This window comes from Misgurnus anguillicaudatus, chromosome 20, assembly GCF_027580225.2.
Source record: "Misgurnus anguillicaudatus chromosome 20, ASM2758022v2, whole genome shotgun sequence".
Taxonomy (NCBI): Eukaryota; Metazoa; Chordata; class Actinopteri; order Cypriniformes; family Cobitidae; genus Misgurnus; species Misgurnus anguillicaudatus.
In genome coordinates, this window is record NC_073356.2 from 26,494,544 (window position 1) to 26,512,737 (window position 18,194).

Consider the following 18,194-nt stretch of genomic DNA (forward strand, 5'->3'; position numbering starts at 1 on the left):
TGTATATTTTCATTCAAAAATAATTTTTAAACAGTATCGGAAAGTAAAACGACATTTTATAATAATGCGAACAATATTAGCCGTGTGATCAAACCTTTCATTTAAACATGCTACTTCATGTATTATTTCTTCGTGCATTTTATACCACAACAGAAACAACTGAATCGTAACAAATTTCATGAAATATCATTAAAAAATGTTTTTTAGATTCCTATTGGTTCAGGAGCAGTGGTGTGATATGACCTCAGCGAATAAAGCCCTCCCATCTTGTACTGTTGCCTAGCAGCCATCTCACTGCTCATCATGCCCTCTAGCGGCTGTGCCTGTACATTACAAACAACTGCGCCCTCTTGTGGCCAGACCATTTCTAAATAATGCTTAATATTGTTGAATCTTTAAATAACTGCAACTAATCACATTCTGAGTAGCTAACAAATAAAAAGTTTGACATGCACCTTCACATGTTAACCGCTAAGAACCAACACGAGTGCTACACAACAAAGTTTTTCCAATTCAAGCGTACTTTTTTGTGATTGGACAGGCGGCCAGTATGATAATTTTGCTCTGACGTCACTTCCCAGTTGTTCAATGCGCCATTTTCTCGACGCTAAACGGCAAGCACAATAAACGAGTCCTGATTACAAATACTGACGATTACTTTCCATCGCTGTTTTCTATAGTTGAGAAAGTAAAATTGTTGTTTGAACATCCTATTCTGCTTCCACATCATCTATCATCGATTTTGGCATGCGCACGGATCATTGAAAGTAGCTAAATCCCCTCCCAGAATCGGTGTGGCGCTGAAAAAAGGTAATGTCCTCACAATTAGATAGCGCGAGGGAACATTAGCCATTGCGTTCAAAATGTAATCGGCTCGGTATGACGGCGTGGTGAGCAGGAAGTAGGCTACAACGTAGCTCATTGCACGATAGAAATTAGTTTATGTGACCTCACTGGGTTATTAAGAATCGCGCTGGTTACAACGATATTAAATCATATTTCGTTGTAGGGCGCTTAATAGATTGCAAATTGTAGGAGACGCAGATATTTAAATTTATCACATTTGGTGGGGTTAAGTGATGCTTATAAATAAATAGCTTATCAGGTTGTGCAAAATTAGATATGCGGTTGCGCAGATGTAAGTTATGCGATGCACATGGGAACTTATGCATGGATGAAGCTTTGTATTTGATCGTTGGATGGCGGGATGAGACGTACCTTATTTCTGTCATACAGTCAAGTACACTTCATTATCCTTTTCAAAAACTCGTTTGCAGATGTCATTTTTGCTTGTCCTTCAGATTATCATCGTGTTTTGGTGTAAGACCATTTTGTTGCATTAAATGTATCACATTGTTGCATTTTTAGCCTGGTAAACTACACTTATTGTTGGCTCTTAAGACAAAATGTTAAACGAATAAATGTAATCGGATAATGCATTTTCAACAGGCAGAGATTTACATTTAGCCCAAATCGCAACGTGAAGATATAAAAAAAGTAAAAATTATTATGACATTATTGTCATTACGATTGAGGGTGTACCCACATTCTCAACATTGTACTACGACAAAAAAAGATTAAAAAAAGAAACTGTAATGTGTTCATGGTTTTATTTATTTTTTCTGATTTAAAGTAAATAAAAAGCATTGGGAAGCCAGAACCAATCACATTTTAAAGATGCAGAAATTATTGTCAACACAATTAAAGTTAAATTAATTAGACTACCATGTTAGGTAGTTTTTGTGAGTCAACAGTTTTTTTTTTACATATTTGCATTATTAAGATAAAAAGACAATTTTTGGACCTGAGTTTTTTAAAATCAAAAATAAAAGTTTTTAATAATAATTAAATGTAATAAATTAATAAAACTGTAATAATACTACTAACACCAATAATAAAGGGCCTAGTTTTCTCTATAAAATAATACCTGTTTGCAAAATTATTAATACATTTATATCTTCATTTGTTCATTTTAATTGAGGGTTAAATAGGACATTTTCATGAACATCAACCTTGCTTGAAACTCCTTTTGAATTATGCATGACAAGCGTGACATAGTTATATTAAAATTTAATCCCCTTACCCTGGTATAGGCCAATTTGGAAATACGTTATATGTACATCATGCCAATTTAATGTTACCATAGCCTCAGGTCACGCCCACGGACGACTGGATAAAGGTCTGATGCATATGAAACACTTTTTTGGAGACACTTCAGTGATCGTTCTCCGATTGGTTGAACAAGATTTCTGCAAAAGAACGCTTTCATGTTTACATAAGTGACAATATTCTATAGATCAAGGTCGAATAAACGCTGCAGGTTAAAAAGGTATTTTAACGTGTTTGCTATTGTTGTTATAAAGTTTAGTGACGGTCGTGAATGATGGTTGCACGCTGGCCTGTTATCATTGGCAACATCTGCAAGCTCCTAAACATGACGCGTGATTGGTTGCCTTATGTGTCAGTCAAATGGCCTCTTCTGGGGCGGTCCTTCGCCATTCAAAGTTGCCATGGTTCCCAGATTTTCAGTAGTAAGGTCTGGCTGCAAGAGACGACTGTTACCACAACTATGGGATAACTTATGTGTGTATAATAAGAAAAAACTATATAAGAAGAATTGTTTTTGTTTGCCATAGCATAATGTTAGGCATAATTAAAACTCTTGATTACTCATCATAGACATTATACACTAAATATGTCATATTCTGGATTATACTGTACTACATAAGTATAACTGATTAATTTCACAGACTGAGTGAAATTTGATCTATTGTTACATTGACAGTTTATTCAATATCTGCTATCTACATCAGTTTCCATAGTAATGAAACAGACTGTAGGCTAATGAGTTGATTTTGTCGATAAGAACTGAGTGTGGATGAACTCGGTATGAAAATAGTAGGCAGAAAACTGGACATTTGCATGCCTTGTCTCGATTTACTCACTCATCCACACTGTGCATTGTGCGTGTTGTGCATATGTGATTTTAAGATTTGAAATGGACTTAAAAAAATCACATTTTGTTGAAAAAATTTAAATATCTGTGTGTTTATCTTCTTTTTTTTTTGTTCAGACTACAAAATCTAAACTGATTTAGATCAACTATGCTAAACGAATGGGATTTCAGCTACCTGTCTGAACAAAACCTGATTTCTGCCACAGTTTGTTAGTGAGCTGTTATTGTATCTTGCATAATTGAGCTATGATTAAAAATGACTGTACATAAAAACAACAAATATTTACATATTTACATTTATCTTTTTCAGGTGCGGAGCCATGTACCAGTTTCCAGTCAGAGGGTTGGAGAAGATCCGTAGAACGAGAAGAAAAGTGAAAAACATTCTTGGAGAATTCGGACTAGAAGAATGTCTCAGTTTAGGCCAGGTATGTTTGTGTATACAATAAAACATGACTAAAGTGTTAGTCTTATGCTGCGTTTACACCAGCCGCGGTAGATGCGTCAATGTTAAGTCAATGTGAAGACGCGTTGATGCGCATCTGGAGGTCTCTCGGCGTGAATGAGGCGTTTAGCGTGGTAGACACGATTCCCCCTCATTTGCGCGGCTAGTTCGCGCAAATTGACCGTTGCAGTGTCAATCGCACCAGTTGAAAATTTTGAACTTTGGCGGAAAAAACGCGCTGCGTTAACCAATCAGGAGCGTGCTTTAGTAGTGACGTGATTACAGAAAGCGAGCGGAGTGATGCGAATCCAATGAGGCAAATTTCCGCGTGAATGTCTCGATGACTATAATTTCGCACTTTCTCGCACGTATGAAGTGAGTACACTCAAGCAGCAAACTAGGCGCGGTAGACGCGATTTTGATACCTCAAACGCGGCTGGTGTAAACCCACGGTTAGAGATGTTCCAATCAGGATTTCTGCAGACGATATCGATTACCGATTTGTTAGCTTTGTGATCGGTCGATACCGATTTTTTTTTTTTAACTGATATGCAAGCTCTTTGATGACTGTAACTCAGTCCCTCCAGAAAAACGCGATTGTGCGATCGCGCGATATATTGCATAATCAGCCAAAGACCTCATATTTATGCGGGGCTGCATTTTTTCCAAATACGGCGCACTTTCGCCGCATTAATTACATATTTCCGCGCATAAAATATGCGGGCTTGCATGATTTCATAATCTCCGCATTTTCGTAGCAAAAAGTCACATATATACATTAGCAGAACATTGAAATATGTTGCATTTACTTCCCAAAAGCGCAGCCGTGTCCTCTATTGCCATGGGAACGTTATGAAGTGACGTGATTATGTGACGTGAACATCATTGCAGCTTTTGCAAGTTTCCGCAGTTTTTGCAAATTCCGCAATTTTCGCAAATTCCGCAATTTTCGCAAATTCCCGAAATTCCATTGCATAAATTGCATAAATATCCCGCATATTCCATCGCATTTTTTAAGAAAACGTGCCGCAAAATAGAGGATTTTTGCCCGCAACAATCACAAAAAACCCCGCGTTTTTCTGGAAGGACTGGTAACTGTTCAATTTTTTTGTTTACTTGCAGTAATTGGGTAAATTATTGTTTTAATAGAGAATCAAATAAATAAGCACAACAAATATTTATTCTGCAAAGATATATTTAATATCTATTTAAAAAGGTTTATGTCTCTTAAAAGTAATGAAACTATAACACTTCACAGTCCTTACAGTGTGAATATAATAAACACGCATTGTTATGAAGTACAACAGTTCTTTAGTCAAGAACAGAGAGTGATTTTATTGAAAGATGAATAAGGTTACTGCAACTTTAAGACGTGAGAGAGATCGCTCCATTCACGTGCACTGATGACAGGCTGCTGTGTGCGCACGGCGGGTGTACGCAGACAAGAGCATCTGTGAGGAAATGAAAGTTGAAATGCTCAAAATTTTAAAATGCATGCAAATGATAAACTTTTGGCATGATGATGCAGTTGTCCGCGATAGTTATGTGTTGTTTACGCTGTTTGATGGGTATGTGAAGACGCACCGTGTTGTTGACCGGAACGCATCCTCATAGAAAATAAACATAGGTAAAGAGAGAAAACCAAATCTGTATGTCGCACATGAGCAACGGGTTGTAAAAATGCTCGCACTGCATAAAAATGCTCTCTAATTGCAGCCGCATTAAGGATCTCTATGATGACAAAGGTAAACAGAAAGAACGGTCTATGAGATCGGCAAGTTTAGCGAGTACCGTTCGAGTCATTTAATGCCATTATCGGTCGATACCGATTGATCAGAGCATCCCTAGTTTACATGGGAACCAAATAAACCTTCCTATAAATTACAAACTAAAGTGTAACCTAAAGTAAGGTTTTTTTTCTTTACAACAGGACCTCCAGGAGTTTTACCCAGGAGACAATATTTTTGATGCCACAGACTGGAACAGTTTATCTGATGGATTTGATGGCCGGTGGAAAAAGAAGGTGATCTTTAAACGTCACTCTCTTGTTAACCTAAGCACTAATAAAAATAACAATAAGTTTTGTCTGAAATTCTAACCCATCCTTCTTATCTCATCATCAGTGGGATTATCGGACCCAAGGACTATGCTGCAGCTTGTGTCAGTTCTCTACCAGGTCCTGGCATACTTATAAAGTCCATATTCAGCGTTACCATGACGAAGAAGAGCGTCTGTGCAGGCTTTCATCCTGTAATTCCTGTCCATTTATAGCCCACCCCAAAGTTGTGTCCAAGCACCTCAGATTGTTCCACATTGAAGAGCCAATATTAGAACCGTCTGAGGTCCCCCAGTTCCCTCCAAAAGCTGTGAACGGATGTGTATTCCAGTGTCGAAGATGCCACATGCAGGATACTCTTTTGTACAGCGTGAAGAAGCATGTTCTCCTCTACCATTTCTCGTCCACCTTGAATAAATATGCAGGGCAGAGATCGGAGAGGGAACTCATAGCCCTAGGAGACATGTCTCAGAAATTCTACTGCAAAAGATGTATGGTGTCGGCTGAAACGTCGGAACACTTAATTTATCATCTTTTAACTTCAGCGAAGCACAGGGAACTTGATGTGCACATCAGATCTCTAATACTCGAGACTGAAAGCAAAAAACAGTATCCTGCTCTCGCACCGAAAGCCCAAGGACCTCCTGCTGTCTTAATGATGAACGATCAGCCAGGAGTGACCGCTACACTGGCTGCTGGTGGGATTAAAGCGGTGGAAAATGGCGGCTCTGCTGTCCTCGCTTCCTCTGGAACCAACCAAGCATTTCTTCCCACTCAAGCATCTGCCCTTGTTCAGCTTGCTAGTGCTGAGGCGAAGGGCTTACTGAGGCCTGGAGTACCGATGGCTTTTCAAAACACCCAAATGGTGAGACCTGCATCTGCTGTGCCTCCTGTGCCAAGTGGCATTCCTCCCCAACAGATGTCTGTGAATTTTGGTGTCCCTAGTCAGCCCCGTCAAATCCTCCTTCCACCAGGCGTTCGCCTTAATGTGCCCGCTGTTAGGCCATCAGCACCTCAATCCTTAATTGTTACTCCAAGATTCCCAGTAAATCAGCCCACCCCTGGAGGCACCATGCTAACTTCTCAGTCCCTTTTGAGTCATTTGGTCCCCACTGGCAACAAAGTCGATGGCTTGCCCACCTACACTTTTGCACCTTTGCAGGTCTTATCGGTCCAGGGAAATAACGTGCAAGGAGTCAACAAACCACCACCGCCCGTGTCCCAGAACAACCTGCCTATTCAGCAAAGCAAGCCAAACCCTGCTTTGCCGGTTCCCAAGCAAACCAAGAAATGGATCACGTGTCCAATTTGTAATGAACTTTTCCCATCTGATATCTACGAGTCCCACCCGGAGGTTCACAAAGACTATTCGAAAATGCCCAAGCTTGGTCTGGCTGCCCGTGCTCCATTTCTGAAAAAGATGCCAGACAAGACCGTGCAATGCCTGACGTGTAAGATCTTGATATCGGAAAGGGGCGTTTTTGAGCATCTCCTCCATGGCATGAACTGCTTATTCTGTACAGGGCTGTTTTACTCCATCAAGCAGCTCGTCGACCACATGCAGTATGATCATAATATGACCGAGAAGAGCAATTGTGACTTCATGAGGCGAGAATACCGGCTTTACACCGATGAATCGGGGAATCTGCTTTTTCCCTATTTCGACATCAGGACCACAGCTCCTAAGTTAATAATGGGTGAAAGGGAGCTCAATCTCGCGCTGGTGACCAGCTCCCTCGATCTGATCTTTCTGAAGATGTTGCCCAACAATCCTCAAGCTATTTGCAAGATGCCCACACCAAATCCTGATAACACCGAGTGCCCCTTTTGCACCGAGAAGCTTCCAAACAAAGAGTTGTATCACATGCATCTCAAAGAAAAACACTTCATTGTGCCTACCCTGCACGCTATACTTAAAACCCCATCGTACAGATGCCTTTACTGTGGAGGTGTGTACACTGGAAAGACCACTACCAAGGCCATCATTGTCCATTTAGCTAAATGTCGCAGTGCACCCAAGGGTCTAAAAGAGCCTGATAAAATGAGTTCTGGATTAGCTGTTACTCCTAGACCAAACAGAGCAATAATCTCATACCCGACCCACCCGAAACAGGTCAGTGGTCCGACCCCAGCTTCAGTCCAGCCTTCTGTTCCTGCCATACAGCCACCAGAAACCGAAGCAGAGATACAAAGCAAGTTGCGTCTGGAGATCGCTTTCAAAGAAGCCATGGAGGCAAACAGGAGAGAGCGAGAAGAAAGGTTGGCAAAGAAAAAGCAGCTGGAGAAAGAAAGATTGGCTGCTCTTACCGTCCCCACGCCTGAGATAATTATTGATCCCTCCGTGAAGTTTGCATTGGATCCCTCCGGAATGGAGTTGCGCCCCTTCGAAGAGCGACGTGATTTTGTCAATCGATATTTCAATGCACAGCCCTATCCGCTCAAGAAGGAGGTGGGTGCCCTGAGTAGCCGTTTACTGCTCAACAAAGGAGACGTTGCTTGCCAGTTCAGCAAGCACCGCACCAAATGTATGAAGACCTTACAGAAAAACAAGGCTGCGGTACTTTTAGGCTTCAATATGGCTGAACTGATGAAAGTGAATCACAATCTTCTTATTCCAGAGATTGAGCCTGAAAAGGTGGCTAACTCGACAGAAGCAGCAGATACGGAGATGGAGCAAGACTAGCTTCCCAACAGCCTAAACTGTTATGTTGTCCATAAAACAATGCAAAATATAAATTCACACTAAATCCAGTGTTAAAGAACTGTTAAACGAGTTAAAACTTGAGAGAATGAAACAAGCAGAAGTAATACTTGTTTTGGTTTGGCTGCTGTTTATTAACGTGTCCGTATGAATACTTTTGTTTTACGTTCGTTTTAGCTCTTCATATTAAAACGTTTATAATGATATGTTCATTAGTTTTTGGTATTCCCTTACTTCATGTGTTTATTAACTTACAGACGAAACTTGATTTTGTAGCCTAGTTATAGTTCTAGGGTTAAAAACTTCAATGTTTGTGCAGTTACAACTTTTCTTGTTTGCCAAAACATCTAAACTTTTTTTTGGACATTTTCTTTATATAAATTTTGAAAGCATTTAGGGAAGTAACTCATTTTCTTTTTATGTTAGACCATGTATCTCTCTATAGTAATCTGTTCCATGTATTGTCAAATATTTTCTGTTCTGCCTTATTCTTTTATAAATATGATATTTAAATAATAGTTTTGATTGTTCAGATTTTTGCCAGTTGTTCAGATTTCTCTCTGTCCAGTAAGAATGATTGGTGTTTAGAGGAATGGTCTACTCATTTTCAATGTCGAACTATGTTATTGCCTTGGCTAGGAATTGTTGATGCATCCCTCTATCGTCTGTTTGCGTGCACGTAAGCGCTGGAGCGCGCTGCGGCGCTTCGATGGCGTTTGGCTTGGCCCCATTCATTCGGTGGTACCATTTAGAGATGGAGTTGGAGGTGACCAAACGCGTCGGCGTTTTTCCTATTTGGGACGAGTGGTTGTACGGGCAAGTTTGGTGGTACAGAGTAAAACGTAGTGCTTTTCTAAGCGGATTTAAAAGAGGAACTATGTTTTGTGGCGTAGTGGCACTTTTGGGAGTACTTCGACTCGGCGCAGTAACACCCTCCCTCTCCCATTATGAGAGTGAGAAGGGGAGCGGACTTTTCAGGCGGGTCAAAGTGCTCCCAGGGGTGCTGTTGCGCCATAGAATATAGAAGGGCGCTGCGTTTTGTTTTGTACCACCAGACTTGCTCGTGTGGGTACTCGTCTTGAATGGGAGGAACGTTGATGTGTTTGGTCGCTTCTGGCTTTGTCTCTGATTGGTGCCATTGAATGGATGGGGCTAGGCTGGGTGCTGTCGAGGTGTCGCGGCGCGCTCCAGCGCTTGCGTGCGCGCGCACAGATGATGGAGGGATGTGTCAACAATTCTTGGTTGAGGTAAGGGCATAGTTTAGTATTGAAAATGAGTAGACTATTCCTTTAAGTGACATTCTATTCAGTGATACTGATATGTGTTTGGAAGGGGATTTGTGTGCAGTACAAGTTTAGATTTTTTTGTAAGCATTAGTTCACCAGTTTCACACTGAGCATAGTAATGATGACATCAAAGGTTGTGTAAATAAATTTAGAGTATATACACGCAAATGCATCTCATTTATTATCTTAGATATTTAGTTAATAGTGGGTATTGTCAAGCCATATTGTCATTATTCAGAAAACAAAATAAGCTAGCCAGTGTTGAAACATGTAACATGTTAAAACATTTCACATTTGCTAATACATTGTCAATTGATGATGCATTCAATTAAATATAAAGGATTTTAAAAAATAAGAAGTTTAGTGTTATGTGGGTTTTGATCTTAGAAACCTATTGATCTTATAGTGTTTTATGGTAACGCTTTACAATACGGTTGTATTTGTAAACATTAGTAAATGCACAAATACATATGAACAAACAAAGAACAATATGGTTAATATCATGTAATCATTCTTGTAAATGTATACTAGTCAACATTTGAAGTGGATCAAAAAAGTTTATCAAAGTTGTCCTAAGGCGAGAATGGATATTAGGAATTGGTTTTATGTAAACTTTTATTAAAGGTTTTGATCCACTTCGAATGTTGTCTAGTGTAGTTAATGCCAATCCCAATACAGTTATTCATGTTAGTTCATGGTGCATTAAGTATTGTTAACAGTTACAACACTTGATTTTATAAATGTATTAGTAAATGCCAAAATTAACATGAACTAAGATTAATAAATGCTATAAAAGTATTGCTCATTGTTAGTTTATGTTAGCTAATGCATGAACTAATTCTGCCCTACAAAGCCGAAGCGCAGTAACTATGCATTTGGTCAAAATTGAGTTAAGTGTTGTAATGGGCTTTGTGAGATCTGTTGTGTCTTTTGATAAAGTCTCCTGGTTCAATTTTGTCCCATTTCAGAGAAACGTGTGTGCCAAAATTGCAGTAACATGTTTGACTGCCTGGTGTAAAAAACTTTAACATTTTTCTCAGTTTCAGTTTTTGCATAGTTACTGCACTTAGCCTTTGTAGGGCAGAATTGTTAACAAATACACTGTTATTGTAGTTTTCTAAACAAAATTATAATTTATGACATCATTAATTTAGCATTTTTTATCTTTAAAATTAATAACCAAATTATTACCAAAAGCCAATAAAAGCCTAATATAGATAGGGAACTGCTCCAATATGTTTAAAAAGCATCTCATGATCTGTAAGAAGCTGCTTGATGAAATCCCAAAAGAACATTTTTGCAAATTCTTGGCAAAAGGTGTGTACATGGATATAGCTATAATGTAGCTATAACCATTTTAAAATTTAGCAAAGTTTCGATGTATTTTGGATTTGGTAACAACAACATTATTACAATGTGATTCCCATATCTCTGATGTCAAAATTGCAGCATAATTTACGTCACAACCGTGCAGTTCCCAGAAAACTCGAGCAGTGTGATAGTTGACATTAAGTGTAAAATTACAAGCAACAAAAGTTAATATTAATTTGCAAAAAAATTAAACATAATATTATAACAGCCTATAGCAGGGGTCTCCAACCTGTTTGTAAGCAAGGGTTACCACAATGGAAAAAACAATTTGGAGGGCTACTTTTTATATAGTCTACTGAAATCCTTTTTTCCTTTTATTTAAACCATGTAATAAAAATATTGAAATTGAAGCTATTAATGAAATGTGTTTTTGCTGGCAAGTTTTTGCGGGCCAGTGGTCTCCATGTTGGAGACCACTGGCCTATAATGTAGGCCTTAGGTGAGTATATACAATCATGAGGGATGTAATAATATTAAGTTCCATAACTTTTACATTCAGTCCTGCCTATTTTTGATTACGCTATATTAATAATACCAAAATGCATAATGTATATATATATATTACTTACTTTTATATGTATATATAAAATAATATATATATTGTAAATGTTATGTAAAATTATATGTGTGTGTGTGTTTGTGTGTTTTTTTTATTTATTTTTTTTTTTTATTGAAATTGTGAGTGGGGGGCTTTGAAATATTATTGTATTGTAGACAATGGGAAAATATTGAAGTAAAAAGGCTGAGTTCACAGATCTATCTACACCATGCTGCTTATATCATTCGGTTAAGTAAAGTTTCTGGAGAGTTCTTCTCACGACAAAAACGTCTGCTCCAATCCAGTAGAGGGCGATGTTGATATTTAATCCTGCGTTAGCCGCCGCCATTGAAGTACTAAAGCGCAAGTGAGCGTTTGATAAATATCCTTAAGAATCACATAACACACGCTTAATCCAAAAAAATTGAAGTGAAATCGAAAATTGTAAGTTTGTAGGGTAAGTATTGCAATTCAGGTTTCTTTATTTTATTGCCCTATACGGAAAATAACACGCAGCATCTGTGAGAGTTTTCTAGAATATTGAAAGCAAGTAACGTTAAAGTTAAGCTAAGAGCTAACTAGAAATTGAATTGCACTATGTAAACAATCAGCATCGCATTGTATGTTGTTTATATTTTGTATTAGTTGTGAGAAACGCAGCTTTAACTGCTTTTTAATAACATGTTAAGATATGTGCCATCTGTACACACGATTATGTTAACACCGGTTTCTTATCATCTTTTTTGTAGGAAGTGTATTTGAATCTTAAACACCATGTCTTACATGCTCCCGCATCTTCATAATGGCTGGCAAGTGGACCAGGCTATTTTATCTGAGGAGGATCGTGTTATAGTTATTCGATTTGGCCACGACTGGGACCCTACATGTATGAAAATGGATGAGGTTTTGTACAGTATTGCTGAGAAGGTATTGCATTTGCCAATCATTCAATTGTCTTTGATACAGGTTTTGGATTTGGAAAAACTAAAATCAAGTGTTTCCTTAGGTAAAGAATTTTGCAGTAATTTACTTAGTGGACATTACAGAAGTGCCCGATTTCAACAAGATGTACGAGTTGTATGACCCTTGTACAGTCATGTTCTTTTTCAGGTAAGTTTAAAGTTGGCTGTAATAATTGTGTACATTATCCCACATGTATATGGATCAAAACGCAATACTGGCTCAAAATCAGATGCCTGCTTTTTACTTCAAACGCAATACGCCAGCCAAATATCAAATTATTTCATGATTTACTCACCCTCGAGCAATTTGAGATGCATATGTCCATCATCTTTCAGACCAACACATTAGAAACAAGTCTTGACTTTCAAGCTCAAAAATGTGCATCCATTATTCACAGAAGAAATCCACACGGCTCCAAGGGGTTAATGAAGGTATTTTGTGGGTAATCGATGTGATATTGTGTGTAGAATGTCTATATTTTTAACTTTAAACTAGAATACTAGCTTCCGGTAATCATCTTGTACTCACAAGATTCACTGCGCAGCGTACCAATGACAACCAATGCTCACTATGATTAAACTTTTGCGAATCGCACAATTCTGAGATGGCATTGTTACTTGAAGCTAGTATTTACAGTTTATAAGGTTTGAAATATGGATATTTTTCTTACAAAATGTAATTGATTACCTGCAGAAGGCCTTTGTCGATCCATTGGAGCTGTGTGGATTGCATCTGTGAAGGATTAAGGCACTTTTTGGCGTTTAAAGTCAGAAGTTGATCTCTTTACCATTATAAAGCTTTGAAGAGCAAGGGCGATAACTAAAATGACTCCAAATGTGCCTGTCTACAAGATGATGTACAAATGTATCTCAGATTACTTAGGGGTGAGTAAATCCAGGGCCCAGTTTTTCAAAAGTAATCCAGTAGGATTTTGGATAACGGATTGGATCAAATCTTGAAAATGGGTTTTTCAAAAGAAAAAACGGATTACATAATCGGATTAGATCACGTAATCCAATCTTGGCTTTGATCCGGATCAAACCTTTAGTTTGGGTTTTTCAGAACTTTTTTGTAGGATTTGGATCACTTTGATCCAAAAAATCTGGATTAAACTGATCCCATCAGAAGGGTGGATTCAGCGTGGATTTCATGCCCAAAATGTAATGAAAACTTTAAAAATGTATCAAATAATAATATATTTGGATCTTGCAGTATCTTACAAGATATCCTATTTATTCATAAGGTTTTAATTTTATTTATTACACGGCTCTCTGGAATGCTTGATTCTGATTGGTCAGTTGAGACATTTGCAGGTTCGTTCTTTTCGAATAATAACCGCTCCAAAATAATAACGCATAGCCGGGACTACTTTTACGAGTAAAATCGCTCCGCGCCAATAAAGATTACTGTTTGTTTAGCGCCATCTTGTGACAAACACTGGACAACCACGACAAGACACAGACAGCTTACTGAGACTGAACTTGACAAAATAGAGCATGACAGCTACGAAACCAACACACAAAAAAAAATACAGAATGGGCATTAAAACTTCTCAAAGACTGGCTAAAAGAGAAATAAATGGAGACAGACAAGTATGAAGCAGAGGATCTTAATAAGGTATTACGATCATTTTATGCATCTGTGCAAAGTTTCGCGGAAGGATAAAAATGTTAATTTAAAACAAATATGCCAATAAAATGTTTCAAATTCATATTCATGTCCAGTTTTTTTCTTATGTGACAAGTAGCCGTGTAATAGGCTTGCCGCGATAGTCGGTGAAACGGTGATAACCGGTGCTTCAGCCTCTCACCGGTTATATCACTTGCCCACCGCGACACCGTCTTTACCGTCGTTTTGATATTTTCAAGTAATTAAATCATTTAGTTTCGTTAGAGAGAGCAAACACTTACAACTGAAAGTGTCTGTTGTCTGAATTCAGCGGGGCTGAACGCGCGTCACGTCACAGAGCAGCCGCAGGTGTCAGATTTCATTTGTTCCTGTCAGAGTTTGCAAGGCGAGCTGACTGACCAGATGATGACAGAAGCCGCGTGCTTTGCTCGTTTTTGTTATTATATACATATATGATGTTTAATATAAGCGAGATCGTTTTGTTGTTGTGTTTTTCATCAAGAAAAATATTAAACCCATCATTCAAGCAGCGCTTTTATCGAGAAGTAGCCGGTTGCTCTGCTTGGGACTGGCGGGTTCTGTGAGAATTACCTGCGCACATTGACTCAAGCACTTAAGTAAACCAGCTGTTGCACACATATCTATGGTTGCACTCACATTGCACGCAAATTCATAGGCGATTTAACGCAGCTTACGCAAGCGTTGCATTTAAACAGTTGCGTAATTCAAAAGTGAAAGTAAAATGTGCACGTCTGCATGCGCATTTATAAGCCCCTCCCACTAGGTGATACCGGGATCACCGAGTTTGTGACGCGCTGATTAACCGGTGGGAAAATGATGTCACCGCGGCAACCCTACCGTGTAATAAGCGGGATAATGTAGAGTCAGCCGGTAGTTATCGGGAAATAAGCCCCTTCAGTGTGATACAAGACCCTCCGCTTCGCGTCGGGTCCTGATCACACTGTCGGGGCTTATTTCCCGATAACTACCGGCTGCCTCTACATTATCCCTTACTTGTTCATCAGTCATGCTACAGTAATTAGGTAGGCTTTAACATATTCAGCCTTTCAGTATAGGCCTACAGCAAAGTCGAAAGAGTTTGGCATCATAAAATAATCCCCCAAACAGCTGTCAAAATTGACCAAAAACAATACATTTTATTCTGTCACTGATTGATATATATATATATAAATAAAATTCAGTGTTTGTGTTGTAGTAGGTCTCAGATGAGCAGACTGGAAGAGGATGGGATGGGGTGGGGTTTTTTCATTTATTTTTTAAATGTGTGTGTTTTCATTTTAAATAAAAATAAACTTTTATTGACCCCACACCAGCTATTCTACTTATTGCTCTTTAAATATCTATAGTTCTACATTGTGATTTCCTATCCTGTTGGAGCCCTGGTAATCCAGATTTAGTGATCCTGAAAAGTTCCTATCCGGATCAGATTGATCCAATCCGATGTTGCTTTAAAAAACTGGCTCAAAAGTAAGCTGGATTACGTGATCACGGATCGGAAAAAAAAGGATTACTAAATCCGGATAAATTTTATCTGGATTAAGCCTTTTGAAAAACCGGGCCCAGGGGTCATTTTGATATTTGGCTGGATTATCCCTTTAACTCTTTCCCTGCCAGCGTTTTTAAAAATTGCCAGCCAGCATTTATTATGATTTTTACAAAAGTTTAATGCCTTCCAGAGAATGTTCTTCTTTAAATATATAAACATGTATAACGTTTCATACTACCTTCATTTGTTCTCTTTTATCACCTCTCAAGTATGGTAAGGTTTCTTCAAAAATACCACATTTTGAGCAAAAAGGCTGAGATGATTTTGTTTTTGTGAGGGACTTTTGATAGAGATCAGATTCAGAGGGATCATCAAAACATACACAGAGTTCTAACTGTTTGCCTAACTGGACGTTCACACCAGACGCATTAGAGGCAGCAAGTGCGGGTGATTTACATGTTAACTCTTTCGCCGCCATTGACGAGATATCTCGTCAATTAAGAGAAAACGCTTTCCCGCCAATGACGAGTATTTCCGTCTTTCCGCAATACCACTATTATCCACTAGGTGGCCTTCCGCAACTTTTTAAACCCGGAAGTATTGCCCTATAGCAAGCTGCTGCATGTCTGTGTCTGTTTTAAAGATCGCTTTGAATGGGATCTCTATGAAAAGTCTGTCACAAAAATGGAATTATCTCTGCTTTTTGCTCAAAATGTGGTGTTTTTGCAGAATCCTACCCATATTCAAAAGCTGATTACAAAATAACTACTGAAGGTAGGATGAAACAGGTTTTTTTTTTTTTGAAAGCAGAGGGTCTGTTCTTTCATTTGGTATATTGAATGTTTATATATTTGAAGAAGAGCATTTTATGGAGGGCATAGAACTTTTGTGAAAATCATGAAAAACGCAGGCGATGGCTGTCAACTTTAAAAAAAAAATCTGGCGTATAAAAAGTAAAGTCAATGCAAAAACGCGATTAGGCATCCTGCGGTGCGGCACGAATTGAGCGTTGCCGGGGGAAACGCGCAAATTGAAAAATCTAAACTTCGGCAGATTTGCGCTCCGCGTTAACCAATCAGGACCTTGCAGTATTAGTGACGTGATTACAGGAAGCGAGCGGAGTCTCAGCGGAGTCGCAGAAACCCCTCCCATGACACAAATTTCCGTGTGAATGTCTCGAATGACTAGAATTTTACGTGTGAATGAAGCGAGTAAACTCAATGGGGCGGTTTCCCGGTCAGGGATTAGACTACTCCTAGACTTAAACACTTTTAAGAGCTTTCCAAACTCTTTGAAGCTTTACCTCAAAATGCACACAGGTAATGTTTTTAGTAAGGCATGTTACTTAAAACTAGTTATATTTCCTAAATAAACTAAAGCCTAGTCCTGGATTAAGCTAATCCTGGTCCGGGAAACCACCCCAAACTGTTCAAACGTCCAACTATGCGCGATTAGCGCGTTTTTGCCGCCTCTACCGCGGCTGGTGTGAACGCGCCATAAGGGGTTGGTTTTATACGTTGGGTAAGAGCGCCACCTGGTGGATAATAGCAGAAATACGTATTGCTGGAACAACTCGTCTCGGCTTTTCTCTTATAGGTCACGTTCTTCCTATCCTTATGTTAGAGTTTAAATGCCACTGAATTAATTTTGTGCAGTTAATTAATTAATTTGACAGTAAATCAGTAAATTTCTGTCCTGTGTGATTATTATTATTATTTTTTTAAACTATAAAGATTTATTTGAAATTAAATCTACATAGAACATTAAGGCAAAATAATTTGCAGTCATTTTATGATATAGTTTAGTTGTTGCTGTGCGTGCATGCGTGTATTTTATATTATAATATGTGAAGAAAGACATATCTTGGTGTCAAAAAGTGTCCCAATCTACCTTAATTTATCATATTTATTGCAAGGATTTGTAATTTACCATTTGACGAGAAGGCTTTTTTAAAAAGATATTGTGTAAAGTTGTCTTCTCATACCTTTTGCAAACTAGTTTATGGATTAACGGGTACAATTGAAATGCTAACTCTGCTTACTCTCTGTCTTTAAATTTACTGTCATAAGTTTCTTAAAGATCATGCTACTTTTAAAGTGTGTTATTTTCCTTACAACGTGTGTATTTATTCTTGTGCATTTAAACCCCAGGAACAAGCACATCATGATTGATCTTGGAACTGGTAATAACAACAAGATTAACTGGACCATGGAAGACAAGCAGGAGATGATAGACATTGTTGAGACCGTCTACAGGGGCGCCAGGAAAGGACGGGGTCTTGTGGTGTCTCCAAAAGACTACTCTACTAAATACCGATACTGATCTCTGCTTCGATATTTATTCATTATATATATTTTTTTCTTCAAAAGATGTGCATGGTTGGACTAGATCTGTGCATTCAGCAAAAACCTCATCTAGACTGCTTGTATCGTTTGATTTTTCAACCCATGTTTGAATGTTTTACACTTGTGGTCATTTGTCTTTTTATAGTTCTGTTTTCTTTAAATGCCAGTTTATAATAAATAAACGATGATTTCATGATTTCTACTGTTAAATGATTTCTGCTGTTTGTTCAAGCCTCAGTTTAGCCTGGCTATGCTAGTAAGTTATTTATCAGATTAAAATACCAATATTTACATATGAAGAGCTTAGATGCGAAACCTGTGCATCTGACATAAAATATTAAAAGTTTTTTAATCTGAAGGAGGCTATTTAAATATTTAAAATTACTTTTGTAGACAT

General features: G+C 38.3%; 2 protein-coding genes across 4 annotated transcripts; both read left to right on the forward strand.

Annotated features, from left to right (window-relative positions):
- The first annotated feature begins 573 nt into the window (after positions 1 to 573).
- Positions 574 to 8,676, forward strand: adnp2b (ADNP homeobox 2b). 3 transcript variants are annotated; one of them, XM_073858417.1, is made up of 5 exons: positions 574 to 810; positions 3,074 to 3,165; positions 3,267 to 3,384; positions 5,332 to 5,424; positions 5,525 to 8,676. In XM_073858417.1, exons 3-5 carry the CDS (start codon positions 3,277 to 3,279, stop codon positions 8,138 to 8,140), a joined length of 2,817 nt encoding a protein of 938 aa, XP_073714518.1. In that variant the 5' UTR covers positions 574 to 810; positions 3,074 to 3,165; positions 3,267 to 3,276; the 3' UTR covers positions 8,141 to 8,676. The 3 variants fall into 3 exon arrangements, with proteins under 3 accessions (XP_073714518.1, XP_073714517.1, XP_073714516.1); XM_073858416.1 differs by lacking the exon at positions 3,074 to 3,165; XM_073858415.1 differs by lacking the exons at positions 574 to 810; positions 3,074 to 3,165 and adding an exon at positions 912 to 1,320.
- Positions 8,677 to 11,654: 2,978 nt separating this feature from the next.
- txnl4a (thioredoxin-like 4A) lies at positions 11,655 to 17,993 on the forward strand. The gene is made up of 4 exons (XM_073858418.1): positions 11,655 to 11,802; positions 12,096 to 12,280; positions 12,360 to 12,463; positions 17,603 to 17,993. The coding sequence occupies exons 2-4, from the start codon at positions 12,128 to 12,130 to the stop codon at positions 17,772 to 17,774; spliced, it is 429 nt and encodes a 142-aa protein (XP_073714519.1). The 5' UTR covers positions 11,655 to 11,802; positions 12,096 to 12,127; the 3' UTR covers positions 17,775 to 17,993.
- Positions 17,994 to 18,194: the final 201 nt, after the last annotated feature.